General features: G+C 40.9%; 2 protein-coding genes across 4 annotated transcripts; both read right to left on the bottom strand.

Moving 5' to 3' along the window:
• Window positions 1-3,934: 3,934 nt before the first annotated feature.
• On the bottom strand, window positions 3,935-14,408 carry LOC118366010 (claudin-10-like). 3 transcript variants are annotated; one of them, XM_035748307.2, is made up of 6 exons: window positions 14,111-14,408; window positions 8,726-8,968; window positions 5,206-5,370; window positions 4,962-5,043; window positions 4,543-4,656; window positions 3,935-4,238 (listed from the first exon to the last, which is right to left on the bottom strand). In XM_035748307.2, exons 2-6 carry the CDS (start codon window positions 8,940-8,942, stop codon window positions 4,142-4,144), a joined length of 675 nt encoding a protein of 224 aa, XP_035604200.1. In that variant the 5' UTR covers window positions 8,943-8,968; window positions 14,111-14,408; the 3' UTR covers window positions 3,935-4,141. The 3 variants fall into 3 exon arrangements, with proteins under 3 accessions (XP_035604200.1, XP_035604199.1, XP_035604201.1); XM_035748306.2 differs by having other exon boundaries at window positions 14,115-14,406; XM_035748308.2 differs by lacking the exons at window positions 8,726-8,968; window positions 14,111-14,408 and adding an exon at window positions 6,056-6,668.
• A 1,215-nt stretch (window positions 14,409-15,623) lies between these two features.
• Window positions 15,624-21,668, bottom strand: LOC118365910 (presenilins-associated rhomboid-like protein, mitochondrial; the record flags this gene model as incomplete). Its single annotated transcript, XM_052491637.1, has 9 exons — window positions 15,624-16,208; window positions 17,931-18,028; window positions 18,513-18,614; window positions 18,691-18,761; window positions 18,860-19,009; window positions 20,031-20,126; window positions 20,481-20,529; window positions 21,197-21,337; window positions 21,498-21,668. Coding segments are annotated over 9 exons (936 nt in total), but the record flags the coding sequence as incomplete, so codon positions are not given.
• Between the last annotated feature and the right edge of the window lie 1,865 nt (window positions 21,669-23,533).

A 23,533-nucleotide genomic window follows, 5' to 3' on the forward strand; every position in this document is an offset into this window, starting at 1 on the left:
ACCCTCTGCCAGTGTGCGCTCTGAACACTCAGAGAGGGGAAACATTCAGAATTTACGAATGGACAATCTGAAAATGCTCTGAATTTAAAAGCACACTGGCATTCCAGATTGAATTTAAGAACACAAAAATGTCTTGGTAGCAAGAGGTTGTATATCAACTGAATCAACTTCCGGTAGACAGACGTAACACTAGTATGCTCAGCTGAAAGGATACCGTTTGTTTACAGAATACTAAAATGAACTAATATTATGTAGTATGGGTATTCGAACACAGCTCCCGTTTGAATTTCCCGCCGGCTAGACGTTGTGTTGCGGACTGCACATTTTGGTAACAAAAAAAACAAGTATGTAGCTGAGTCACAAATATTTCATCGGATGTATAAATTTGCACTACCAAATCCACTGACCGGCAGTGGGAGAAGATTGAAAGAGATGTATTTTGTCATTCAGACAGTTTTCTCATCGATGAAGCATTTGATCACAATACAGTTTTTTGTTCCTAAAACTAGAATTTGCTATGATTGTCCAAGTTCTATAGACTTTACCCTTTGCCAAAGTTGTAAAAAATCGCATTTATTAAAAGGAGTTCAAAGGCAAATTTAGTTATTGCACACGCGCACTAGGATCTCGCGAGCTCTGCCCACCTCCTGGCATGTTCTACCCAGTATGACTCATTTGTTCTAGTTGGAAAATGACAGACTTTGGTCTGTCTTAATTTATTCATAAAAATCTTCGTCTGAGTCTGGTACTGGACTCGGCAGAGGGTGTGTCAAAAGGGCTCTGCTATAGGTTAGACGCTCTTGATTGAAAGTTATTTGTCTATGCCATTAAAAGTTTTCCCATTGGTCAATTCCAGATCGTTCTCTACCTGATGTTCCGGAGACTACTGACAGCTGGTTGTTTTGTGCTAATATACTGAACAAAAATATAAACACAACATGTACAGTGTTGGTTTCATGAGCTGAAATAGAAGATCCCAGAAATGTTCTATATGCCCCAAAAACCTTATTTCTCTCTAATTTTGTGCACAAATGTGTTTACATCCCTGTTTGTGAGCAGTTTTCCTTTACCAAGATAATCCATCCACCTGACAAGTGTGGCATATCAAGAAGCTGATTAAACAGGATTATCACTACACAGGTGCACCTTGTGCTGTGGATAACAAAAGGCCACTCTAAAATCTGCAGTTTTGTCATACAAGACAATGACACAAATGTCTACATTTTTGAGGGAGCGTATAATTGGCATGCTGGCTGCAGGAATGTCCACCAGAGCTGTTTCCAGATGATTTAATGTTAATTTCTCTACCAAAAGTCACCTCCAACGTCATTTTAGAGAATTTGGCAGTACGTCCAACCGGTCTCACAACCGCAGACCACATATAACCACGCCTCTCCAGGACCTCCACATCTGGCTTCTTCACATGCAGGATCGTCTGAGGGGGAGTGGATGGGGTGCTGAGGAGAATTTCTGACTTGTAATAAAGCACTTTGTGGGAAAAAAATAATTCTGAATATCTGGGCCTGGTTCCCCAGTGGGTGGGCCTGGCTCCAAAGTGGTTAAGCCTATGCCCTCCCAGACCAACCCATGGATGAGCCCTTGCCCAGTCATGTGAAATCCATAAATTAGGGCCTAATGAATTGATTTGTATTGACTGATTTCCTCATATGAACTGTAACTCTGTAACTGAAATTGAGTTCAAGAAACACACATCTCAACATCAACTGTTCAGAGGAGACTGCGTGAATCGGGCCTTCATGGTCAAATTTCTGCAAATAAACCACTATTAAAGGACACCAATAAGAGGTAGAGACTTGCTTGGGCCAAGAAACATGAGCAATGGACATTAGACCGGTGTAAATCTGTCCTTTGGTCTGATGAGTCCAAATTTGAGATTTTTTGTTCCAACAGCCGTGTCTTTGTGAGATGCAGAGTAGGTAAACAGATGATCTTGTGTGGTTCCCACCATGAAGCATGAATGAGGAAGTGTGATGGTGCTTTGCTGGTGACACTGTCCGTGATTTATTTAGAATTGAAGGCACAGTTAACCAGCATGGCTACCACAGCATTCTGCAGCGATATGCCATCCCATCTGTTTTTTGCTTAGTGGGACTATTATTTGTTTTTCAACATGACAATAACCCAACACACCTCCAGGCTGTGTAAGGGCTATTTGACCAAGAAGGAGAGTGATGGAGTGCTGCATCACACGACCTGGCCTCCACAATCCCCCGACCTCAACCCAATTGAGATGGTTTGGGATATGTTTTATTTCATAATTTTGATGTCTTAAAAATTAAGAAAAACCATAGGAGTATGTGTCCAAACTTGTGACTGGTACTGTATATATAGTAGTAGTACACCTGAATAATACGCAGGATAGAATAGTATATGGACAGCAACAGTTAAATAGGATAGTCCTTGACTAAAATACAGTCTATACATATGAAGTGGGTAAAACAGTATGTAAACATGATTGAACTTACCAGTATTCTATGTCTATGTAAATAGGCAGCAGCCTCTAAGGTGCAGGGTTGAGTAACCGGGTGGTAACCGGCTAGTGACATTGACTAAAGTTCAGGGCAGGGTACTGGTTGGAGGCCGGTCTGATGGCCTTGAGATAGATAGATGTTTTTCAGTCTCTCAGTCCCAGCTTTGATGCACCTGTACTGACATCGCCTTCTGAACTTCTTCTGCCTCACTGTTGCGCCTTCACCACACTGTCTGTGTGGGTGGGTCATTTAAGATTTCAGTGATGTGTACACCAAGGAACTTGAAGCTTCCCACAGTCCACTGCGGCCAATGTGGATGGGGGCGTGCTCCCTCTGCTGTTTCCTGAAGTCCACGATCAGATCCTTTGTTTTGTTGACATTGAGGGAGAGGGTATTACCTCTGTAAGCCCATCATGCACATTCAGAGTTTAGCAGCACTCAGTCCACTCTTGTTATAGTGTCATGAAACATAGTCCCCCATCTGGCTCCACACTGAAATAAAAATAACAATTATCTAATTACCAATGTCAGGCTGGGTATGAAGCTCTATGGCTGCATTTAGTCAGGCATCCCAATTCTGATATTTTTTCCACTGGTCGTTTGACCTTATTTATTCTAGCCTATAGATGATCAAATGATTGACTTCATATATTTCAATAAAAAAATCTACTTTGCTTACCATAAAACATTTTGGAATGCTTATTGGTATTTTCAACAACAGTCTTCTGAAACCAGACAGTGGTCATTGCTGGTTAATTGGCAGTTGGTGGATGTATAGATGTTCAAACATTTTTTTATTATAGAACCTTAAGATTGAACCTTTTTCTGAAAAGGGGTCTTTCATTTTTTTTAACCAAATAACCAAGGTTCTATATAGAACTCTAAATAACCTTTTTTTTCCTAAGAGTGTGGTTCAAGCCCAGTCAGAGGCAAGTTGAGGAAGGAAGTGAAACAGGTAATGTAGCACAGTGACGCCGGTTACATTACCAATTATTTTACCTTGTCTCAAGAAAATCTACGGTCCAACTGTAGATTTGTACAACAGATTCTGACCCAAGTATCTGGGTTAGACACATATCAGATGAAATGTTAAATAGTAAATAACAGAATATAATTCTTTTTATTTTGAGTGGAGTATTTATTTAGATGTCCTGCAGGAACCTGAGCGATCACAAGACATTACTTGAACATATGGCTGTAGTCAGTTTCGAATCACAGGATTGACTATAAAATTCAGATAAGCACTGTATTCGATGCTTACCCACTGGCGACACACTGGTTGAATCAACGTTGTTTCCACGTCATTTCAATGAAATTACGTTGAACCCATGTGGATTAGACGTCTGTGCCCAGTGGGTATCTTTTCCATTCATTTGGAGTTGTGGAATAGCTTATATTTTCCATTAATTTGGATAACCAATATCAATAAAACAATAATCATCAACAGAGTAATGTTTTTATTTTCAATACATTTCAAAGTAATAAACATTGCATTAATATTCACAGTGACCCAACTCAAGAAAACAAAAACAAAGCAACAAAAATATATAATGGCAAATTCAAACCAGTAAATTCATACTTCGACGAAGAAACAAATGGAAACAGACAAACAAACAAATTAGATTGAAAAAAACACATTTTAAACTGCTTTAAACATAAGCTTTTGAACTCCCAGACTCTGACACATGTGGTGCCCTATAGATCTGTTGTCCACCGCTTGTTTTGGAGTAGTTGTATGAATATCCCCTGTAAGACAAGTAGGGTACAATAGATTGGACAATGATTTCTTTGACTAGCTCATGTAACAGATGGGAAATCGCTAGATAACTAGTGTTGGCTAGCCCATCACCTGCCTGGAGACCTGAGATAGTGTTGTCCTCACTTTTTCCAACCAAGACCATGGTTTTGGTAGGATAATGGTTAGCTTGCCAATAACTTTGGGAGTAGGAAGTGTTTTTGGTTGCATCCCAAATGGACCAGAGCCCTATAGTGCACTATATAGTGATTAGGGTGCAATTTGGGACTTAACTTTGTGGATGCAATTACTCACCCTGTGGTGGGTCCCGATGGACCCCTCTTACAGGAACAGCAGAGCATGACACCACCTAGAATGGCCAAACAGGCAGCTCCCCAACCCATGTATAGACCTGCACCCAGTTCAAACCTAATGGACAGAGAATAAATCAACTTCTGTGTGTGTGTGTGTGTGTGTGTGTGTGTGTGTGTGTGTGTGTGTGTGTGTGTGTGTGTGTGTGTGTGTGTGTGTGTGTGTGTGTGTGTGTGTGTGTGTGTGTGTGTGTGTGTGTGTGTGTGTGTGTGTGTACAAATCAGAATGATTCCTTCAATAAAATGTTTTTATGAAAATGTTTTTAATTGATTGGTTGAGTGATGTGACCGGAAAAAACTCCTGGCCCTAATTTGGACGGCAATTTGCAGGCAGTACTTTCAGCTTTTGGGATGTGCATTCACCTTACTCCTGCAAAGAATGGATCATGGAACTCCTGCACCACCCGTGCAGCGTACCATGACACAGCAGTCAAGGTGGAAAGACCTGCAGGAGAGGCAGATTGAGATGGTTGATAAACAGCAGAAGAAAGAGAGATGCAGAGTGTGTGGGGGGGGGAGAAGAAGTGAGAGAGAGAGATTGGTACTAAGATTAGAGGAGAATTGAATAAAGATGATGATGGCAGTTGAGAGTTGGTTGGGAGTTCACCTGATAAGATGAACAAGCTTCCGCCTGTCAGAGCGATTTTGCCCTTGGCCTGTTCAGAAGTGCTGCCGATCTTTGTGCATTTCAGCCCCAGCACTGACACAATGATGGACGCTAGACCCAGGAGCAGAGCGATGATCATCAGGGCTCGACATGCCTGTATGTAGCCTGAACACAGGAAGCGACAGAGTTCCAGTCAACAACAGACATTGGATCGATAGAGAGCCTGAGTAGACTGAGACTTGGGAGGGAAATGTGCTCAACTCTATCCTCTTGCGTGTCTAACAACACACACACGCACTGAAGAAGGCATAGCAGAAATGTTTGCAGGGTGTACTAGTGGGACATGTTGCCTAAAGAAAATAAACATACTTCAATTGCTGCTATCAAGCGAGTGCTGGTGGCCTTTTTTAACTGTTAGACACTGCTAAAGCCTGATATCAACTTCCTGTATGTCACCTACAGAACACACAAATGGAGGCTTCAACTCTGATGTAGGATGTGTCTAAGAGACATAACTGTACCAATACATGGATCATTCATGTTTGCTGAAGAGACACTCAATTGAAAATATGAAGACATTGTGTTCCTCTTATTCTTAAAACATCAGGAATCTAACAAAACTGACTATTTAAGGTTGTTGTATGTAATTGATTGACCTTTACACAGAAAAATCGCATCACATAACAATTACCATTTGAGTTGGCCAGTGACATAGAAAAGCAGGAAACATTTCCCCTTAGAGTTCCCTTTGACCAGGGATGTCAATCTAATTTGCCGTTATTGTTTGGAGACAGGTTTTGGAGATGATCTATTAGTCCAGTTTGGGAGTAGTAGTCAGTCCAGTACCTACCAGGCAGAGCGAGCATAGACTCAAAGTCTTTGCAGTTCCTAATGCCGGCGCTGTTCTCGGCACATGAATGAAATAGATTCTGGAACTGGCGTGTGGATACGATGACACTCCCAGACACCGAGGACAGCTTCCAGTAGTCATTGGCTAGTGAGGAGCCGGTGAGCAGCCAGCTTGCCACGCACAACAAAAACCCAGTTAGTTCCACTGCCGTCGACATGATCACCCAGAGCACACACACACAGGTGTGGGAAAAGGCTTCTAAACTTGAGGTTGAAACCCTCAGACACACAGAATGATTGAAAATGGCCTCACGAGATATGCAAGTTGTTGTATGTCCTTGATCGGTCTCCAATGTGCTGGGTGTCTGTTGTCTTGTTTCAAATGTAGAGAACTTTAGTCTATGCACAGGGGTTGTAAAGCAATAGGAGGCGTGTAAAAACCATAGAGGCTTCACCTATAAGGTGACGGTGACCAGGGTTTAGAGCTTAGGTGTGGTCTAAGGAGATAAACAATATGACAGATTGGTTCATCGAAATTGGTTTAGATTGGTTCATCGAAAGCGCTGACACCCATCCTGACCCACTGTTTGACTTTCTCAACTATTAAATCAGGAGTTTCACATAGATACAGTACCTGCCATTGGTGTTTGCCATTGGTGTCTCCTTAGAATATTCAGGTTAGACAATACTCTTTTAATATCTCTCTCTGTAACAATGAAAGCACTGGGTTAGGGTTAGGGTTAGGGTTAAAACTATAGCTTATTAACAAGAAATTTGTGGAGTGGTTGAAAAATGAGTTTTAATGACTCCAACCTAAGTGTATGTAAACTTCTGACTTCAACTGTAATGGTTAGCAAATATAAATCATTCATTAGAAATGCCACACCTTCATAGTTTTAAAACAAACTTATACTAAGTTGAAAAAAACTACAGACTGACTTTGTTATACAAATCACACACTTAGTGATCCACATTCTAAATTAAGGAGGGAAACAACATGGCCCACATTGAATCAAGTGGGGAGGTGACTATGGTTCTGACTACAGTTCCTCACTCTTATGAATGTGTGGTTATCTAGGAGTCTGTTGCAGTGTAATAGAGGCACACCCACCCACACACACTCTAAATAATGCCACTTTAATAATGTCTACACATCTTACATTACTCATATAACATGTATATACTGTATTGAGAACCAATCACTGGACACTTTAATAAATGGACTTTAAATATTGCCACTTTAAATAATGCCACTTTAGTCATGTTTACATATCTTACACTACTCATATCACATACATTTATATATACTGTATTTTATATAATCTACTGCACCTTGCCTATGGCCATCGCTCATCCATATATTTATATGTACATATTCTCATTCACCCTTTTAGATTTGTGTGTATTAGGTAGTTGTTGGGGAATTGTTAGATTACTTGTTAGATTTGTGTGTATTAGGTAGTTGTTGGGAATTGTTAGATTATTTGTTAGATATTACTGCACTGTTGGAACTAGAAGTACAAGCATCTCGCTACACTCGCATTAAAATCTGCTAACCATGTGTACGTGACCAATAAAATTTGATTTGATTTGACACACACACACACAATGAAAGGAAACCAAGGTCAGTGTAACTGTCAATGATTGACCGAGCGATGATACAATGATACTTGTGCGATTTACAACCCTTATTACCTTCATGGCCTGAAACTAAGACCATGTGGCCTGCATACCTCAGTGTGGTGGTCGACAGTTGAAAGTGACAGTCATGTAGGAAAGGAAGTAAAAAATACTACCGTACTACGTTGTCAATGTGAGAACAGCTTCAAAAAGTCCTGCTTAAGACTTTGGCTGTCCTAATATGGACACTGAACTACAGGCCTACTATAATTGATTTCACAGATACTCTATGTCAGTCTGATCCACACAATACTTTTGTTATATAAATTATTCTTTAGATCTTTGCTCAGTTTCTTAATGAATTTGTGTTGTATGGACAATTATCAAAGCAGTACAGTCATTTTAGACAAGGGTAAAACTACATAAAGTATTTTAATCAGCAGCCGATATCTAACTGCTGGGTCAATCTTGGCTGGAATTTAATCGAAAACCTCCATTGCAATGTTTACACAGTGCTTTTGCCCACAAACTACTGTCCCTGCATACATACTACTCATTTTGGAACAACATTTTGGAAGGCATCTACCAGGGAAGGAAGTATGTTTATGTGACAACCGAAGAAGATTTTTACAACATTCAAAGATTTGTATTTGATCATAGAAAAATAAATCCTGGCGGGGCAATCTGTAATCAAATTATTTACTTTTAAATTAATAACATAAACCCATAGATTTTTTGAAGACTACAAATTATAAAAGCCTCATGAGCTTTGTTCAACTGTCGTACTCCATCAAAACCCAAAATGTTTTTTATTTTTATTTTTTAAACAATGTAATTGCAAACAAAGACTACATAGCCTCAAAACATGGTTAAAACTATAGTTTGGATGGTCCGTCCCTGAATCCATAGCTCTGTCTTTGAATTTGAAAGTGGTTACATTTCTCTAACACCATTCCTCAGCTGTTTACCAATACCATTTTGTTGTTTAAACTAAAGATTGCCCCTTTAATACTGCATGTGAGTATTGCACTGAGCCCTGCATGTCTCTCACCTGGTAGCCCCAGTACAGTCTTGTACCTCTGGCATTGCACAGAGCCCAGGGACGTGGCTGCGCAGGTCATCCACAGGCCCTCGAACTGCCAGTTGTTGGTCGTGACAGCCCCAGAATGGCTGCGTACCCTCCAGGAATGAGAACTAGTGCAGCTGTTCTCCAGACACCAGCCAATCACCCCTAAAGACAGACCCAGGATCTGGAAGGCTAAAAGCATGGTGGTCCGTCCTGACGGCTGATTTACTGGGAAGAGAGAAGGCACAACAAACTATTTTTGTTATGTATTAGTTACCTACACTGTAGTGTTAACTATATTCCAGTAGGCAAAACTGGTTGCACTGTCTTCAATATGATATATTGTATGTCACCATGGTCAGGTTGTATGATAGTTGTATAAGGGCGTTTTGTTAATTTGGATAGGCTCATCAGTCATTTTATCTGGGCAGGCAAATCATCTAGGATACGTAGAGCAATACTTCAAAGAAGGAGACAAAATGGAGGATTGGCACTTCCAAATTTACTGCTTTACTATTGGGCAGCCATTATTCAAAACATTATGATCTGGTGTAATGATCTAGGTACCAACAGGTGCTCAATAGAGGCACACTCCTGCCAATCATCCTCCCTTTCTGCTCTTGCTTGTGCCCCACTGTCCCTGTGTCCTTTAAAGTATACGGGAAACCCCATTGTGCACTTTACATTGAAGATCTGGAGACAATTTCGTCAACATTTTAGATTTCTGCCCCTTCTCTTCTAAGCCCTATCTGTATCAACCACCTATTTGTACCCTCCAAACACCACAAGGTGTTTGTTTTGTGGCGTGAGAGAGGTTTGGTTTGTTTCAAAGATGTATTTTGGATGGGAAGTTTGTCAGTTTAATGATCTCGTAGCTAAATCTAATCTTGCTCATTCTAATCTTTTCCGCTATTTTTAAACCCTTAACTTTGTTCGCTCTCATTTTCCTACCTTTCCTCAAATACCTCCCAAGACGTTGCTTCCCGTGGAATCGGCAAGGTCTGATTTCTAGATTATATGACATTATGCTGTCCTCTGAACCCTCTCAAATAAACAAAATCATGACAGACTGGGGTATGAACTTGAACATGACCTTGCAGATGACTGGTGGGAGGAGGCTCTTCTTAGGCTTAACTCCACATCCTCATGTGCTCGGTTAAGTTTCATTCAGTTCAAAGTCTTGCACAAAATTCACTACATTAAAGAAAAACTGAGTAAACTCCTCCCAGACACAAATGACGAGTGATAGATGTTCATTCACTCCTGCAGACTACACCCATATGTTTTATTTGTCTTCTAAGCTGTCAGAGTATTGGTCATCCTTTTTAATACTCTCTCGAAAATTCTAGATATTGACCTGCAGCCTCGTCCTCTAATAGCTATATTTGGAGTTCCATCTTTGTTGCATAGTCTCACTAAAAGTAAAGTGGACGTTGTAGTGTTTGCCTCCCTTATAGCCCTCCTGCAGATCTTGCTTAACTGGGAATCCTCAAACCTACACTTAGAAAAAATGATATACACTGAGAGGATGTATTGATAACTGTTTCTTTAGATGGCAGCCTTTAATTTCCTTTTTTGAACAGTTGCCTTCTATTGATCAGGAGTAAGAATTTTGGCCAACGGGATACGAGAGGGTGTGGGTAGGAAGGGATAGTATGTTGTGATATTTTTTATTTTTGTATATGTGTACTTGTGTGCATGTGTATATTTCTATATTATTATTTCCAATCGTACATTTATTTTATTTTTGTATGTATGCTGCTTTTGTTGTTAAAGCGAGGGAGATGTTTCAATAAGTATGGTGGGATAAAAGGATGTATCTGTTCAATTTGTCATTTGTATTTCTTTATGTTCTACAAAAAAACAAAAAAAAAGGAGTGGTTCAGATAACCATGTTATCTGAACCACCAACATACAGTGACTTCAGAAAATATTTATACCCCTTGATTTACAGCCTGAATTCAAAATGGACTAAATATATATTTTTTCTCACCCATCTATACACCATAATGATAAAGTTAAAATATGTTTTAAATTCTTTTAGCAAATTTATTGAAAATGAAATACAGAAATATTAAATATTCATAAGTATTCACACCCCTTTTAATACTTTGCAGAAGTACCAGTGATGGCGATTACAGCTTTGAGTCGTCTCTGTATCGGCTTTGTACATTTGGATTTGGGGATTTTCTCTCATTCTTCCCTGCAGATTTTCTGGGGAGTGGGGGTGAACAATTACATTCAAGTCTTTCTACAGATTTTCATTGGGATTCAAGTATGGGCTTTGACTGGGCCACTCAAGAACTTTCACAGTATTGTTTGGAAGCCATTCCAGCATTGATTTTGCTGTATGCTTGAGGTCATTGTCCTGTTGGAATGTAAACCTTGCCCCTCAGGCTAAGGTCGTTTGCACTCTGAAGCAGGTTCTCATCAAGGATTTGCCTGTATTTGGCCCCATTCATTATTCCCATCTATCCTTACCAGTCTCCCAATCCCTGCTGGTGAAAAGCAACCCCATAGCATGATGCTGCCACCACCATGAGATGGTGTTAGACAAGTGATGAGCTGTGCCTAGTTTTCTCCAGACATAGTGCTTTGTCTCATCTTTTGCCTTATGATCTCAGTCTTTCACAGGCACTTTTGAAGACTCCAGGCGAGCGGCCTTGTGCCTTTTTCGGAGGAGTAGCTTCCATCTGGCCACTCTTCCATAAAGCCCAGATTGGCGAAGTGCTGTAGAGACTGTTGTCCTTCTGGCAGGTTCTCCCATCTCAGCCAAGGAACTCTGTAGAGTGGTCATTGGGTTCTTGGTCACCTCTCTAACCAAGGTCCTTCTTGCCCAGCTCTAAGCAGAGTCCATATTTTTCCCATTTCCCAATGATGGAGACCACTGTGCTCTTGGAAACTTTCAACACTAGAAATTGTTTTACACCCGTCCCCAGATATACAGGGCAAGTCGGAAGTTTACATACACCTTGACCAAATACATTTAAACTCAGTTTTTCACAATTCCTGACATTTAATCCTAGTAAAAAATCCCTGTCTTAGGTCAGTTAGGATCACCACTTTATTTTAAGAATGTGAAATGTCAGAATAATAGTAGAGCGAATTATTTATTCAAGCTTTTATTTCTTTCATCACATTCCCAGTGGGTCAGAAGTTTACATACACTCAATTAGTATTTGGTAGCATTGCCTTTAAATTGTTTAACTTGGGTCAAATATTTCATGTAGCCTTACACAACCTTCCTGCAATAAGTTGGGTGAATTTTGGCTGACAGAGCTGGTGTAACTGAGTCAGGTTTGTAGGCCTCCTTGCTCACACATGCTTTTATTTCTGCCCACAAATTCTCTTTGGGTTTGAGGTCAGGGCTTTGGGGTGGCCACTCCAATACCTTGACTATGTTGTCATCAAACCATTTTCTCACAACTTTGGAAGTATGGGTCATTGTCCATTTGCGACCAATCTTTAACTGATGTCTTGAGATGTTGCTTCAATATATACACATATATGCCCCATGATGTCATCTATTTTGAGAAGCACCACCACAACATGATGCTTCCATCCCCGTGCTTCATGGTTGGGATGGTGTTCTTCAGCTTGCAAGCATCCCCCTTTATCCTCCAAACATAACGATGGTCATTATTGCCAAACAGTTCTATTTTTGTTTCATCAGGCCAGAGGACATTTCTCCAAAAAGTACAATCTTTGTCCCCATGTGCAGTTGCAAACCATAGTCTGGCTTTTTAATGGCAGTTTTGGAGCAGTAGCTTCTTCCTTGCTGGGCGGGCTTCCAGGTTATGTTGATATAGGACTTGTTTTACTGTGGATATAGATACTTTTGTACCTGTTTCTCCCAGCATCTTAACAAGGTCCTTTGCTGTTGTTCTGGGATTGGCACTTTTCGCACCAAAGTACGTTAATCTCTAGGAGACAGAACACGTCTCCTTCCTGAGCGGTATGACGGCTGCGTGGTCCCATGGTGTTTATACTTGAGTACTATTGTTTGTACAGACAAACATGGTACCTTCAGGCATTTGGAAATTGCTCCCAAGGATGAACCACACTTGTGGAGGTCCCCTAATTTTTTTCCTGAGGTCTTGGCCGATTTCTTTTGATTTTCCCATGATGTCAAACAAAGAGGCACTGAGTTTGAAGGTAGACCTTGAAATACATCCACAATTACACCTACAATTGACTCAAATTATGTCAATTCACCTATCAGAAGCTTCTAAAGCCATTACATTTTCTGGAATGTTCCAAGCTGTTTAAAGGCACAGTTAATTTAGTGTATGTAAACTTCTGACCCACTATAATTGTGATACAGTGAATTATAAGTGGAATAATTAGTCTGTAAACAATTGTTGCAAAAATTACTTGTGTCATACACAAAGTAGATGTCCTATCCGACTTGTCAAAACTATTGTTTGTTAAAAAGACATTTGTGGAGTGGTTGAAAAAACAAGTGTTAATGACTCCAACCTAAGTGTATGTAAACTTCTTACTTCAACTGTATTTTATGTCTCATCACAATTCTCTCCCGTAGATCTACAGCCAGTTCCTTGGGGTTCATGGAATAGTTCCTGCTCTGACATGCACTGTCAGAACTTATATAGACAGGTGTGTTTCTTTCTAAATCATGTCCAAACAATTGAATTGGCCACAGGTGGACTCCAAGTTGTAGGGACATCAAGGATGATCAAAGCAAATTGGATGTTCCCAAGTTCAATTTGGAGTGTCAATCCAAAGGGATGTGAATATTTATGCAAGTTGGATATTTTTGTATTTCATTTTCAATAAATGTTCTAAAAATTCCAAAAACATGTTTTCACTTTGTCATTATGGGATGTCGACGTGAGAGAAAAAACATTTAATCCATTTTGAATTCAGGCTGTAATACAACAAAATGTGGAATAAGTCAAGGGGTATGAATACTTGCTGAAGGCATGAAAAAGGCATCTTTACCTGGTTGTAACAGACATGAGATGGTTGTAAACTGATCTGGTCTTCTCAACCAGAAAACCAGTTTACAACCACAAAAGCATGTAATAGGGACATGGTTCGCCATTTTTCCCCAGCTGGGTAGTGTGAACCTATCAGTGCTTCAGGGGAAATATATTTGTAAGTCACGAACTAAATCTATCTTTAGTAAAGTGATCGAATGGAAGGAACATTGAAAGTTAGCACATCAAACAAAACAGTTCAATTCAAAATGTCCAATTGTGTATAACATTGATCAATTTAAACTCAATCCATCTAAATTGTTTAGAGAAATATAATAACAAGGAATTTAATTATTTGCTAAGACTATGTTACACCATCCCTTATAAACCAATCTCTCAAACAAAGAAATGGAAAAGTAAACCAATGTACCTACTGTTTCTGTGATGAGAATGACTTGAACTTTCGGTCTTTGTTGCTGTGTCTACTGTGCTGTTGAGTGGTATTTTGTATCCTCTATTGTTCGAGTCCAGTTTGTATTTCTATCCACTTGTTCTATTCAGGTGTTTAAAATCAGTTGTCTGTTTCCCTGGTTGGCTATGGAATAGGTAAGATGGAGGAAGAGAAAGTGAAGGGTATTTTTTTGGAACAGAGGCTGTGGTCCCACTGAGGTGAGATTTGGGTATCGGGTGGATCAATGACCCTTCAAAGCGATCTCCCACCATGAGCACACATGCTCACCTCTGCACGTGGCCTACTACTCTCCCCCAGAGCTGCACTGTGGTTTTAATGGGTTACGTACCAAATGGCACCTCATTCCCTATATCTTGCACTACTTTGGTCCAAACCTCAAGAACCTTACACACGAACACACTGAGAAGAAACACATCTAAAACTCACAGAGAAACTACTGTTCACTTTCTCAAACACACAATTGCATTATACACCAGGGTCAATTCCCATTTAAACTTTGTCAAGTGAAGTGAAATTCACACAAAATAAAACCGCACCTTTTTAATTCTTGACTTTTGAATGAATTTAAATGGAATTGAACCAAACCCTGTGATTCACAGTTAAAGGAACAATGATACAGAGTTACGGTCAAAATGACTGCATGGTGCATCCCAAATGGCAACCTATTCCCTATACACGTATAGTGCACTACTTTTGACCAGAGTCCTATGCGCCCTGGTCTAAAATAGTCTCCTATAAAAGGAACAGGGTGCTATTTGGGGAGCACGTTTAAAGGAGAATCTTCTTCTGAGCAAAAGACAGCTGTGATAATTTGCTAAATACCGTTTTGACACTAACGGCAGCATAAACATTGGCCAGTCTCATACTTGAAAAAATATATCACAAATGTGGAAAAGTGAGTCTAGAGGAAGAGGAAATGAGAGAAGACTTCCTCTCCTCATCTACAAACATTAACAGACACAGTGTCTCTGGCTTTTCCCCCAATGACTGTTTGTGAACTTTGGTCATTTTCTTTTATGTTACATCAATATCCTAACCCACCAGCACCAAAACTACAGTGAATCCCAGATGACCATTAAGCCAAAAATGCCCAAAAAGCTAAATTCAAATGCCTGTTTATGCCAATTTCAGATGAATATGACATCATGAAACAACATCCTGTTTAAAAACCAAAAAGGCACATGACTTCTGATAAAGGCATGAGTGACTTCCTTCCTGTAACCAGATGACAACAGTGATTCAGCAGTACAAAGCCTGCCCAACTATCTGTAATTCCTGCTACTGAAAAGCTTTATGGCTTAGTTAATGGTTTACTGGTGGGTGAAGGACTGAAGAGGGAGCAAAGTCCATCACCTTTCTCAGTTTGATAGACATGCAGCACTTTTAGGGAAATAGTAAATAGAAATACAATCCTACCATGGTAAATACAGTACAAATGGACAGATCAGAGCCATAGCCTAGAACACAAGACTCCTTTTTTAAATAAACCTTTTATTTGATTCCAATAACAAACAAAAATTAATCGAAAACAAATATTCCTGTGCATACACTGAATCTACAAAACATTAACTGCTCTTTCCATGACAGACTGACCAGGTGAAAGCCATTATCCCTTCATGTCACTTGTTAAATCCACTTCCAATCAGTGTAGATGAAGGGGAGGAGGTTAAATAATAATTTTTAAGCCTTGACACAATTGACACATGGATTGTGTATTTTAAAAATTTATTTTACCTTTATTTAACTAGGCAAGTCAGTTAAGAACAAATGTGAGCCATTCAGAGTGTGAATGGGCAAGCAAACGATTTAAGTGCCTTTAAAAAGGGGTATGGTAGTAGGTGCCAGGAGCAATGTTTTGTGTCAAGAACTGCAATGCTGCTGGGTTTTTCACGCTGAACAGTTTCCCGTGTGTATCAAGAATGGTCCACCACCCAAAGGACATCCAGCCAACTTGACAACTGTGGGAAGCATTGGAGTCAACATGGGCCAGCATTCCTGTTACGCTTTCAACACCTTGCAGAGTCCTAATCCCAGACAAATTGAGACTGTTCTGGAGCTGGAGGGCAAAGGGTGGGGGAGGTTAATGGTTTGTATACTCAGTGTATTTAAGTCTATTATCTTACATTTTCATAGCTGGATAAAATTATAAACAAGAGGTGCGAAAACTATCATTTCACACACAAAAATAAAAACATTTGTGGTGTGCAGGGGTTAGAGAATAATGAGTCTTGACTGAAGACATGTGTATCATATAAAAAAAATGTAGATGTGACATTGGTTTTGACGCTGTACAGTGCATTCGTAAAGTAGTCAGACCCTTTCCCACATTTTGTTACAGCCTTATCCTAAAATGGATTAAATAATTGGAGTTTGCCAAAAGAAACCTAAATTACTCTCAGAAGATGAGAAACAAGATCCTCTGGTCTGATGAAACCAAGATAGAACTCTTTGGCCTTGCCAGGTTTCCTCCAGATGTGACACCTGAAACATTGTGGGTTAGGATCTCTCTGTACCTTGTTCCGTTTACCTTTCCCTCGATCCTAACTAATCTCCTAGTCCCTGCCTCTGAAAAACATCCCCACAGCATGATGCTGCCACATCCACCATGCTTCACCGTCGGAATTGTGCCATGTTTCCTCCATATTTGAATCTTGGCATTCAGGACAAAGATTTAAATCTTGTTTTCATCAGACCAGAGAATCTTGTTTCTCATGGTTTGAGTCCTTTAGGTGCCTTTTGGCAAACTCCAAGCGGGCTGTCATGTGCCTTTTGCTGATGAGTGGCTTCCGTCTGGCCACTCTACCATAAAGGCCAGATTGGTGGAATGCGGCAGAGATGGTTGTCCTTCTGGAAGGTTCTCCAATCACCACAGAGGAACTCTGTAGCTCTGTCAGAGTGACCATCGGGTTCTTGGTCACCTCCCTGAACAAGGCTCTTCTCCCCCAATTGCTCAGTTTGACTGGGCGGCAGCTCTGGGAAGAGTCTTGGGGGTTCCAAACTTATTCCATTAAATAATGATGGAGGCCACTATGTTCTTGGGGATGTTTAATGCTGAAGAAATGTTTAGTACCCTTCCCAGATCTGTGCCTTGACACAATCCTGTCTCGGAGCTCCAGGGTCAATTCCTTCGACCTCATGGCTTGGTTTCTGCTCTGACATGCACTCTCAACTGTGGTACCTTATATAGACAGGTGTGTGCCTTTCCAAATCATGTCCAAACAATTGAATATACCACAGGTGGGCTCCAATCAAGGATAATCAATGGAAACAGTAATGGATCAATGGATTTTAAATTTTTTTTTTATTTTTTTTAAATAACCTGTTTTCACTTTGACATTATGGGGTATTGTGTGTAGATGGATTAAATCAAATGATTCTAAAATAAGGCTGTAACAAAATGTGGAAAATTTCAATGGGTCTGAAAACCTTCAAAATTCACTGTATATAGGAAGAGAGGTAGAATGGACAGAGCTCAAACAAGACTAAAATAATAGATCTTAATTCATACATTTTCAGCTGTCGAAGTACCCGACCCAATACCACATGTTCATGATAGGTTGGGATCAACGTCGGTAAGAAGAGTGGCGCCCCTGAGCAGTTTGGGGGGGGTGGGGGGCCTCCCAAACAAAATCAGCAAAGCCAGGGTATAGTGGAGAAGATGTCAAAGACAGCTAGCTTGACCTAGATGTTGAGATGGTTTTTTGCTGCCCTGTGCAACAGCCAGTTTAAATGGGGATGAGTGTGTGAGAGCAGACAGATGGACTTAAAGCTGACTTACACGCCAAAAAGAGCTCCGCCTAGATGGGCCGCGTGGTCGAAGTATCGCCATCCTAAAACTAGGCCAGCTGTGTCCATGACTACTATGGCTTTCAATGCCTGGACAGGAAAAGAGAAAACAGATGGTGTGAATAAATAGCACAACAAAGAACTTCCTGGACTCACACTTACATTTTAGTCATTGAGACGCTCTTATCCAGAGCAACTTCAAGTTATGGTGCATTCATCTTAAGATAGCTAGGAAGGACAAGTAAATTTTCCTCAATAAAGTAGCTATCAGCAAAGTCAGATCTAGTAAGGGGGGTACTTAGGGACATCAACATACAGTATGTGAAAATGGTGTTTATGTTTGTAGGGAAAAAAATTGAGGAAGATACAAATCGTCATTGGAAAAACATTATTTGTGTGATTTTGACCAATTGTTAGTAGACATTGCCTCCTCATTGGTTGATGACGTAATTGGAAAGACTTACCTTCCTCCATCTTTTGTACTACAAAACATAGAAATGCGCCATCTTCTCAAGGATAGAAAATTGGAAGGTTGACTGTGTGGTTAAGTGTGCTGTAAGGGTTGTTCACTCACATTGCCTGCAGAGAAAGCATAAATGGGCAGGAAGATGATTGCCAGCTTAGCCTCTGGCATTTTGGTACAGACGGCAGCCAAGACTGTCATGATGGCTCCTGACTGGAGGACAGAAAGTGCTGTCAGAGACAGGAAGTAAAGGGGAATTCCGCAGGAAGTCTAAAATGTTGGTGCTTACCGCTCCAAGAGAGGGACCTAAGCGCCCGCTGGCCGTCTTGCATACATAGCTGAACATCGTAGAGATAACACCTGGCAATGAGGAGATGATTGATTATTTATCTGTAAATAAGTCTGTACTTCAGGACTAGTAATCTGTCTATGACAATCTCTCACACGGGCGCTGGTACCTGCAGACATGTAAACGGCCATGAACTGCTCCCTGCCTAGCATGGAGACGATGGCGGAGGAGAAGCTCCAGAGGACGTACATGTTGGCCGCCATGTGGAAGAAGGAGTAGTGGCTGAACGTGGACAGGAGCATGGGGAAACACAGGGTTTCTGTGGGTAGGGTTCAGACAGGAGATGATCAGGGAAGTGTTCATTAGGAACTAAACAGGTCAAACCGGGGAGCGATTTACCTATATTTGTTTTGCTAGGGTTTGCTACTGTCTGCACTCTTATTGGACAAGTCTTTTCAGATTATATTTGGGCTGTAAAAGCTGTACATTTCTTAATATTTTATATTTATATGCAGTTTTTACTGTAAGAGCTCAGCAGTTAAATTAATATTACAAAATCTATTACATAAGTCAAATAAACTGGATCTCTGCCTCTGTCAGTGTTACTAGTAATAAATTGTCAGGATTGACAGGACCAGGAAAAACTACAGCCTAGAACAAGGGCTTCTGAGATTTCTGGTTAGGTCACATATTTGTATTTATTATAGATCCCCATTATCTGCTCTTCCTGGTGCGTGGTGAAGAAAAACTCAGGGCCCTAATCCTGACACTTGATTACGGTTACAGGTTTTTCCATTTAAGTTGAGGTTGGACTTTAGAATTAATTGCACGCTGGGTGCGCCGATTGGTGTCACCTCGTTTGTCAGTATACGTTACACCCATGCTGGCTTGTCCATCTTGTTAGTTGGAAGGTGCTTCGCCTGTGCTGACCCAGATGATATTTAAGAGCGGCTGGCCCAGTGTTCCAGTTATGTGGAGGGTTAAGAACAACAAAATCCTTTCTGATCTTCCCTGCTTTTGTTTTGCTCCACTTTTTGGTTTGCTTCCTGTCTTTAAGTTTGGTGTGGGTTTAAAATGTTTTTCTGTGTTCTTGGGCAAATTTAGTGGGCACTCATGGTGTGTGTTTTTTAAAATTCCAAATGTTGTTGCTAGTCAACTTTCAGTGGACACCCCCATGAGCGTCCTTCAGACCGCCTCGTAAAACCCCACCTGTTTAGTTTTGGTTGTTGTCAGTGACTCGGTTTGTTCCCCCTTATGTTTCTTGCTGCGGAACGTAACCATGAACACAGAGATCAAGTTAAGCGTATTTGCCATAGGATAGGACAGTCTCCCCTACTCACTGGAGGCAGGGTTGGATGTCAAGTATTTGATCATAGAGCGCTGGAGGGATGACACTCTCCAACAGCAAAAAACCACAGCATTTGCAGCTATGATCCCTGAGAGAGGAGTAGAAAAAGACTGAATTAATGAGAGATTAGTGGATAATGAATGAGGTGGGTGGAGGTGCTGAAGGGTGGTAAAAGATGGCAGGATGTTCACTTGAGCAAGGAACCTAAACCCCTAAACTGCTCATTGGGCACTGCACTGCAACTGCAGTCTGCTCCAATCTAATGTGTTTGTGTATCAAAGTGGTTGGGTATAAAGCAGGACAAATTTCTCTCTCATACAGACAAAAAGTATACATTATCTTGAGAAAGAGGGTAGTAGTGAAAGTGACCATCATTATCTGTATCAACTAGTTACTATTGAGAGGACACAAAATAAATCTATGGGCTTCAGTACAGACTAACCTGCAACAGTACGTTGGCCCTCACTCAAGCCGTTCCACCACTGGTTGATCTGTAACAGAAACGGTTTGACAAAACGGCCACACAATGTAGTGAAACCTGGGTCGTGTTCATTAGGCACCAAACAGAATAAAACTGACTGAAACACGGAGGGACAACCTGGTCCAATAATAAACATACATTCTAGTTTTCCGTTGAAAAATGTTTTTTTTTAAATGTTTTATTCTGTTGCGTGTAGTAATAAACACAACCCAGCATAGGGAATCAACTCGCTAAGACATCATTGTGAACAGTTCAGCAAGAAGAGAAAGGGGGAGCATTGACATATTTGACCTAGTGCGAGTGGCAAAGTCCACACCCCCTCCTCTGAAATCCTCATCCACCTTTGGGACAAATCAACCCCTTTCGTTATGAAACTTGAAAGATGCCAGCCCTGCAAAATTGTAAGTCGTCCAAATAATCAGCGACACAAAATCCAGCGCACCGGAATTGTTCCTCGTAACCCTCATATCCCTTTCAGTTACAAATTGGGGAGACTAGGGTATCTAACCCCATTCCAGGGACCCTGTGCTGCTCCCAGCATGTTGTACTGTTTGCATATGTTGTGGGGAGAGGCCGAGTACTGTGGCAGCAAAATGATCAATTTCCTGTATAATGTATCAATAAAGATGTATACAAAATAATGAGGCATGGTATTTAAAAATAAAAAAAAGACTCACCCATTTGCGAAGATCCCCCTGTTTCTGCGGCCGTAGTGTCTCCAACCAGTCAGCCCGGACCTCGTCAAAGTAGCTCTGGACCCGGGACTTCAGTGACTCATACTGCCAGATGGCCGCTGTGCCAAATGAACAGCCTGTAAACTAACATGGTGTTAATCCCCTTTATTTCCTGTCAATGCTGTGCTGAATCTGGCAATAGACCTATAGAGGTCTATGTGTTTGAAACAGTAAAAGTGTGTAACAAGAAATACAGTTAGATTGAGTAGTGTTTGTTTAGTAAAAGAAAGACCTAAACATCTACCCCTGTTGTGAACGCCAGGGGCTTGACCAGTCTGCCAAAGCTCCTGGAGTGCGTGTATGCCACTGAGGGCTCCAAGGGGGGAGATGCATCCCTCTTGTGGATGAGCCCTTCACTGGGCTCTGTGTGCGAGGACCCCGTCTCCTCTATGACACCCTTCTTGGTCTGACTCCTTCACTACTTTCTTGAAGCCACATCTCTGTTGAGTGTTGAGGGGGATTCTAGGAAAACACATGAACAGTGAAGAGTAAGAGAGATGATTGGTCAATTAGTTAGCTATAATAACATCTGAGTAAAAGGAAAAATGGTTTGAATCCTCTTTCTAGAGAAAAGAGAAGTCATTTTGAAAGTAAAGGGAGGAACTTACTGACTAAGTTGCTCTGGAAAAGTGTGTCTGCTTAATCAGTGTTTAAAAAAAGAAAAATCATGTTCCTAGGGAGTGGAGTTATTGCCCTAACACTACCTGATTCCACTAATCAAAGGTTTGATGATGAGCAATAAGTGGAATCTGGGTTGTATTCACTAGGAACCAAACGGAGGGACAGACCTACCGGAATTTGGTCTGATAGTATCTAGTTTTCATTACAAAACATTTTCCTTTGCTAAGCTTAGCTATAGTTGTTGCTAATGAATACACCAAGTGTACCAAAAACAAAAATGTGCAGCCCTTTGGGACCCCAGGACTAGGATTAAGAAATAACGTGCTAACAGTGAATGAACACAGGTAAGGCATCTGGTAATTATTTCATATTTGCATGGCAGAATTCGTGAAACAACGGACTTTTGGGCGCTCCCAAAAAATAGCTAGCTGCATGGCACAGAAGAGTAGCCAACTCAAACAATAATTAAGTGGGAAGACTGAAGTAACAAGCAACCCCAAATAGTACTACAACTGTGAATTGACAGGTTGCAAAGGCTAGTGGACCATCGTACCACTAGCAACATATATCAAAGGGATGAGCTGTTCATCGTCAAGCTAACCTACTAACTTCGCTAGCTCTGGCAGCCGCTAGCTGAGTTTTAGCTATCTTTTAACGACTGACAATACATACATCAGTTGTCAAGGTTGTTGAATAGCTCAGCCATTGTCAAAATTATTTTGTACACCATACCTGTTTCCTCTCGTTGCTATACAAATAACGTCATCCCGAGCCCATCTTAAAATGCACCCCCTCCACGACATGCTTGTGACCCGAATGACCCCTCCTATATTCGCTACCGGGTCAACGCTCTAAAACCGCTAAACAGAAGTGGGTCATGGCTTCTTCGATGAGATTTAACGGTGGTTGGCATCCAATATATTGCATTACCGCCACATACTAGACTGGAGTACGACTCCCGTATACTTTGCTTGAAAAAAGAAATAAACAAATACCCTACCATCTAACGCTACCTTACTTCGCTATTTAAATATATTTAATCCTACCTCATGCCAACAACCTGAAAGGATGGGACATCACCACTTAACACACCCTGTAACTCTTCTGATGTCAAGTCTCGCACACCCCAAAACTTCTCTGCAGCTGCCACCAAAACCTCAATTTTTTTGTGACTTACATACCATCCCTGCGGTACAGTTGATAACCATTGCTATAAATGCTAAAAATCCAATCTTACTGAAACATATATCACTTGTTCGTCTAATACTCACACCACTCCTCTCTTTCTTCGTTGCCTCAGCATATGACAATTTATGCACTACTCTAACCCTGGAAAGCTCAACCTGCCCCTCTCGCACTGGACATTTCTGATCCCCAGCCCCATGGGCACCCCAACAATTAACACACCACTACTTTCCCCAATGCTACACATTCCTTTGTCTCATGCCCTTCTGCACACTTCTCACACCTAGGAACCTCCCTCCCATACACTGCTGCCACATGCCTATAAGCTTGACACCTGTAACAGCGCAATGTATTCGGTACAAAAGTTTGTACAGGATAACTTATATATCCTAACCACTTTGTCGGACAGACACAACATCAAAACTCAAAAGAACAGACGATGACTCTTCTGTGACACCACTCTCGCCACCCCGT

The sequence above is a fragment of the Oncorhynchus keta genome, chromosome 33, assembly GCF_023373465.1.
Source record: "Oncorhynchus keta strain PuntledgeMale-10-30-2019 chromosome 33, Oket_V2, whole genome shotgun sequence".
In the NCBI taxonomy this organism is placed as follows: Eukaryota; Metazoa; Chordata; class Actinopteri; order Salmoniformes; family Salmonidae; genus Oncorhynchus; species Oncorhynchus keta.

What these genes read in the sequence shown, in the direction of transcription:
- LOC118366010 (XM_035748307.2), bottom strand. Translation starts at nt 8,942, where the DNA reads ATGCTTTTAGCCTTCCAGATCCTGGGTCTGTCTTTAGGGGTGATTGGC. An exon ending in AAGCTTGTTCATCTTATCAG is followed by an intron (nt 5,044 to 5,205) that starts GTGAACTCCCAA and finishes CCTCTCCTGCAG; the next exon opens with GTCTTTCCACCTTGACTGCT. An exon ending in CCATTCTTTGCAGGAGTAAG is followed by an intron (nt 4,657 to 4,961) that starts GTGAATGCACAT and finishes TCTGTCCATTAG; the next exon opens with GTTTGAACTGGGTGCAGGTC.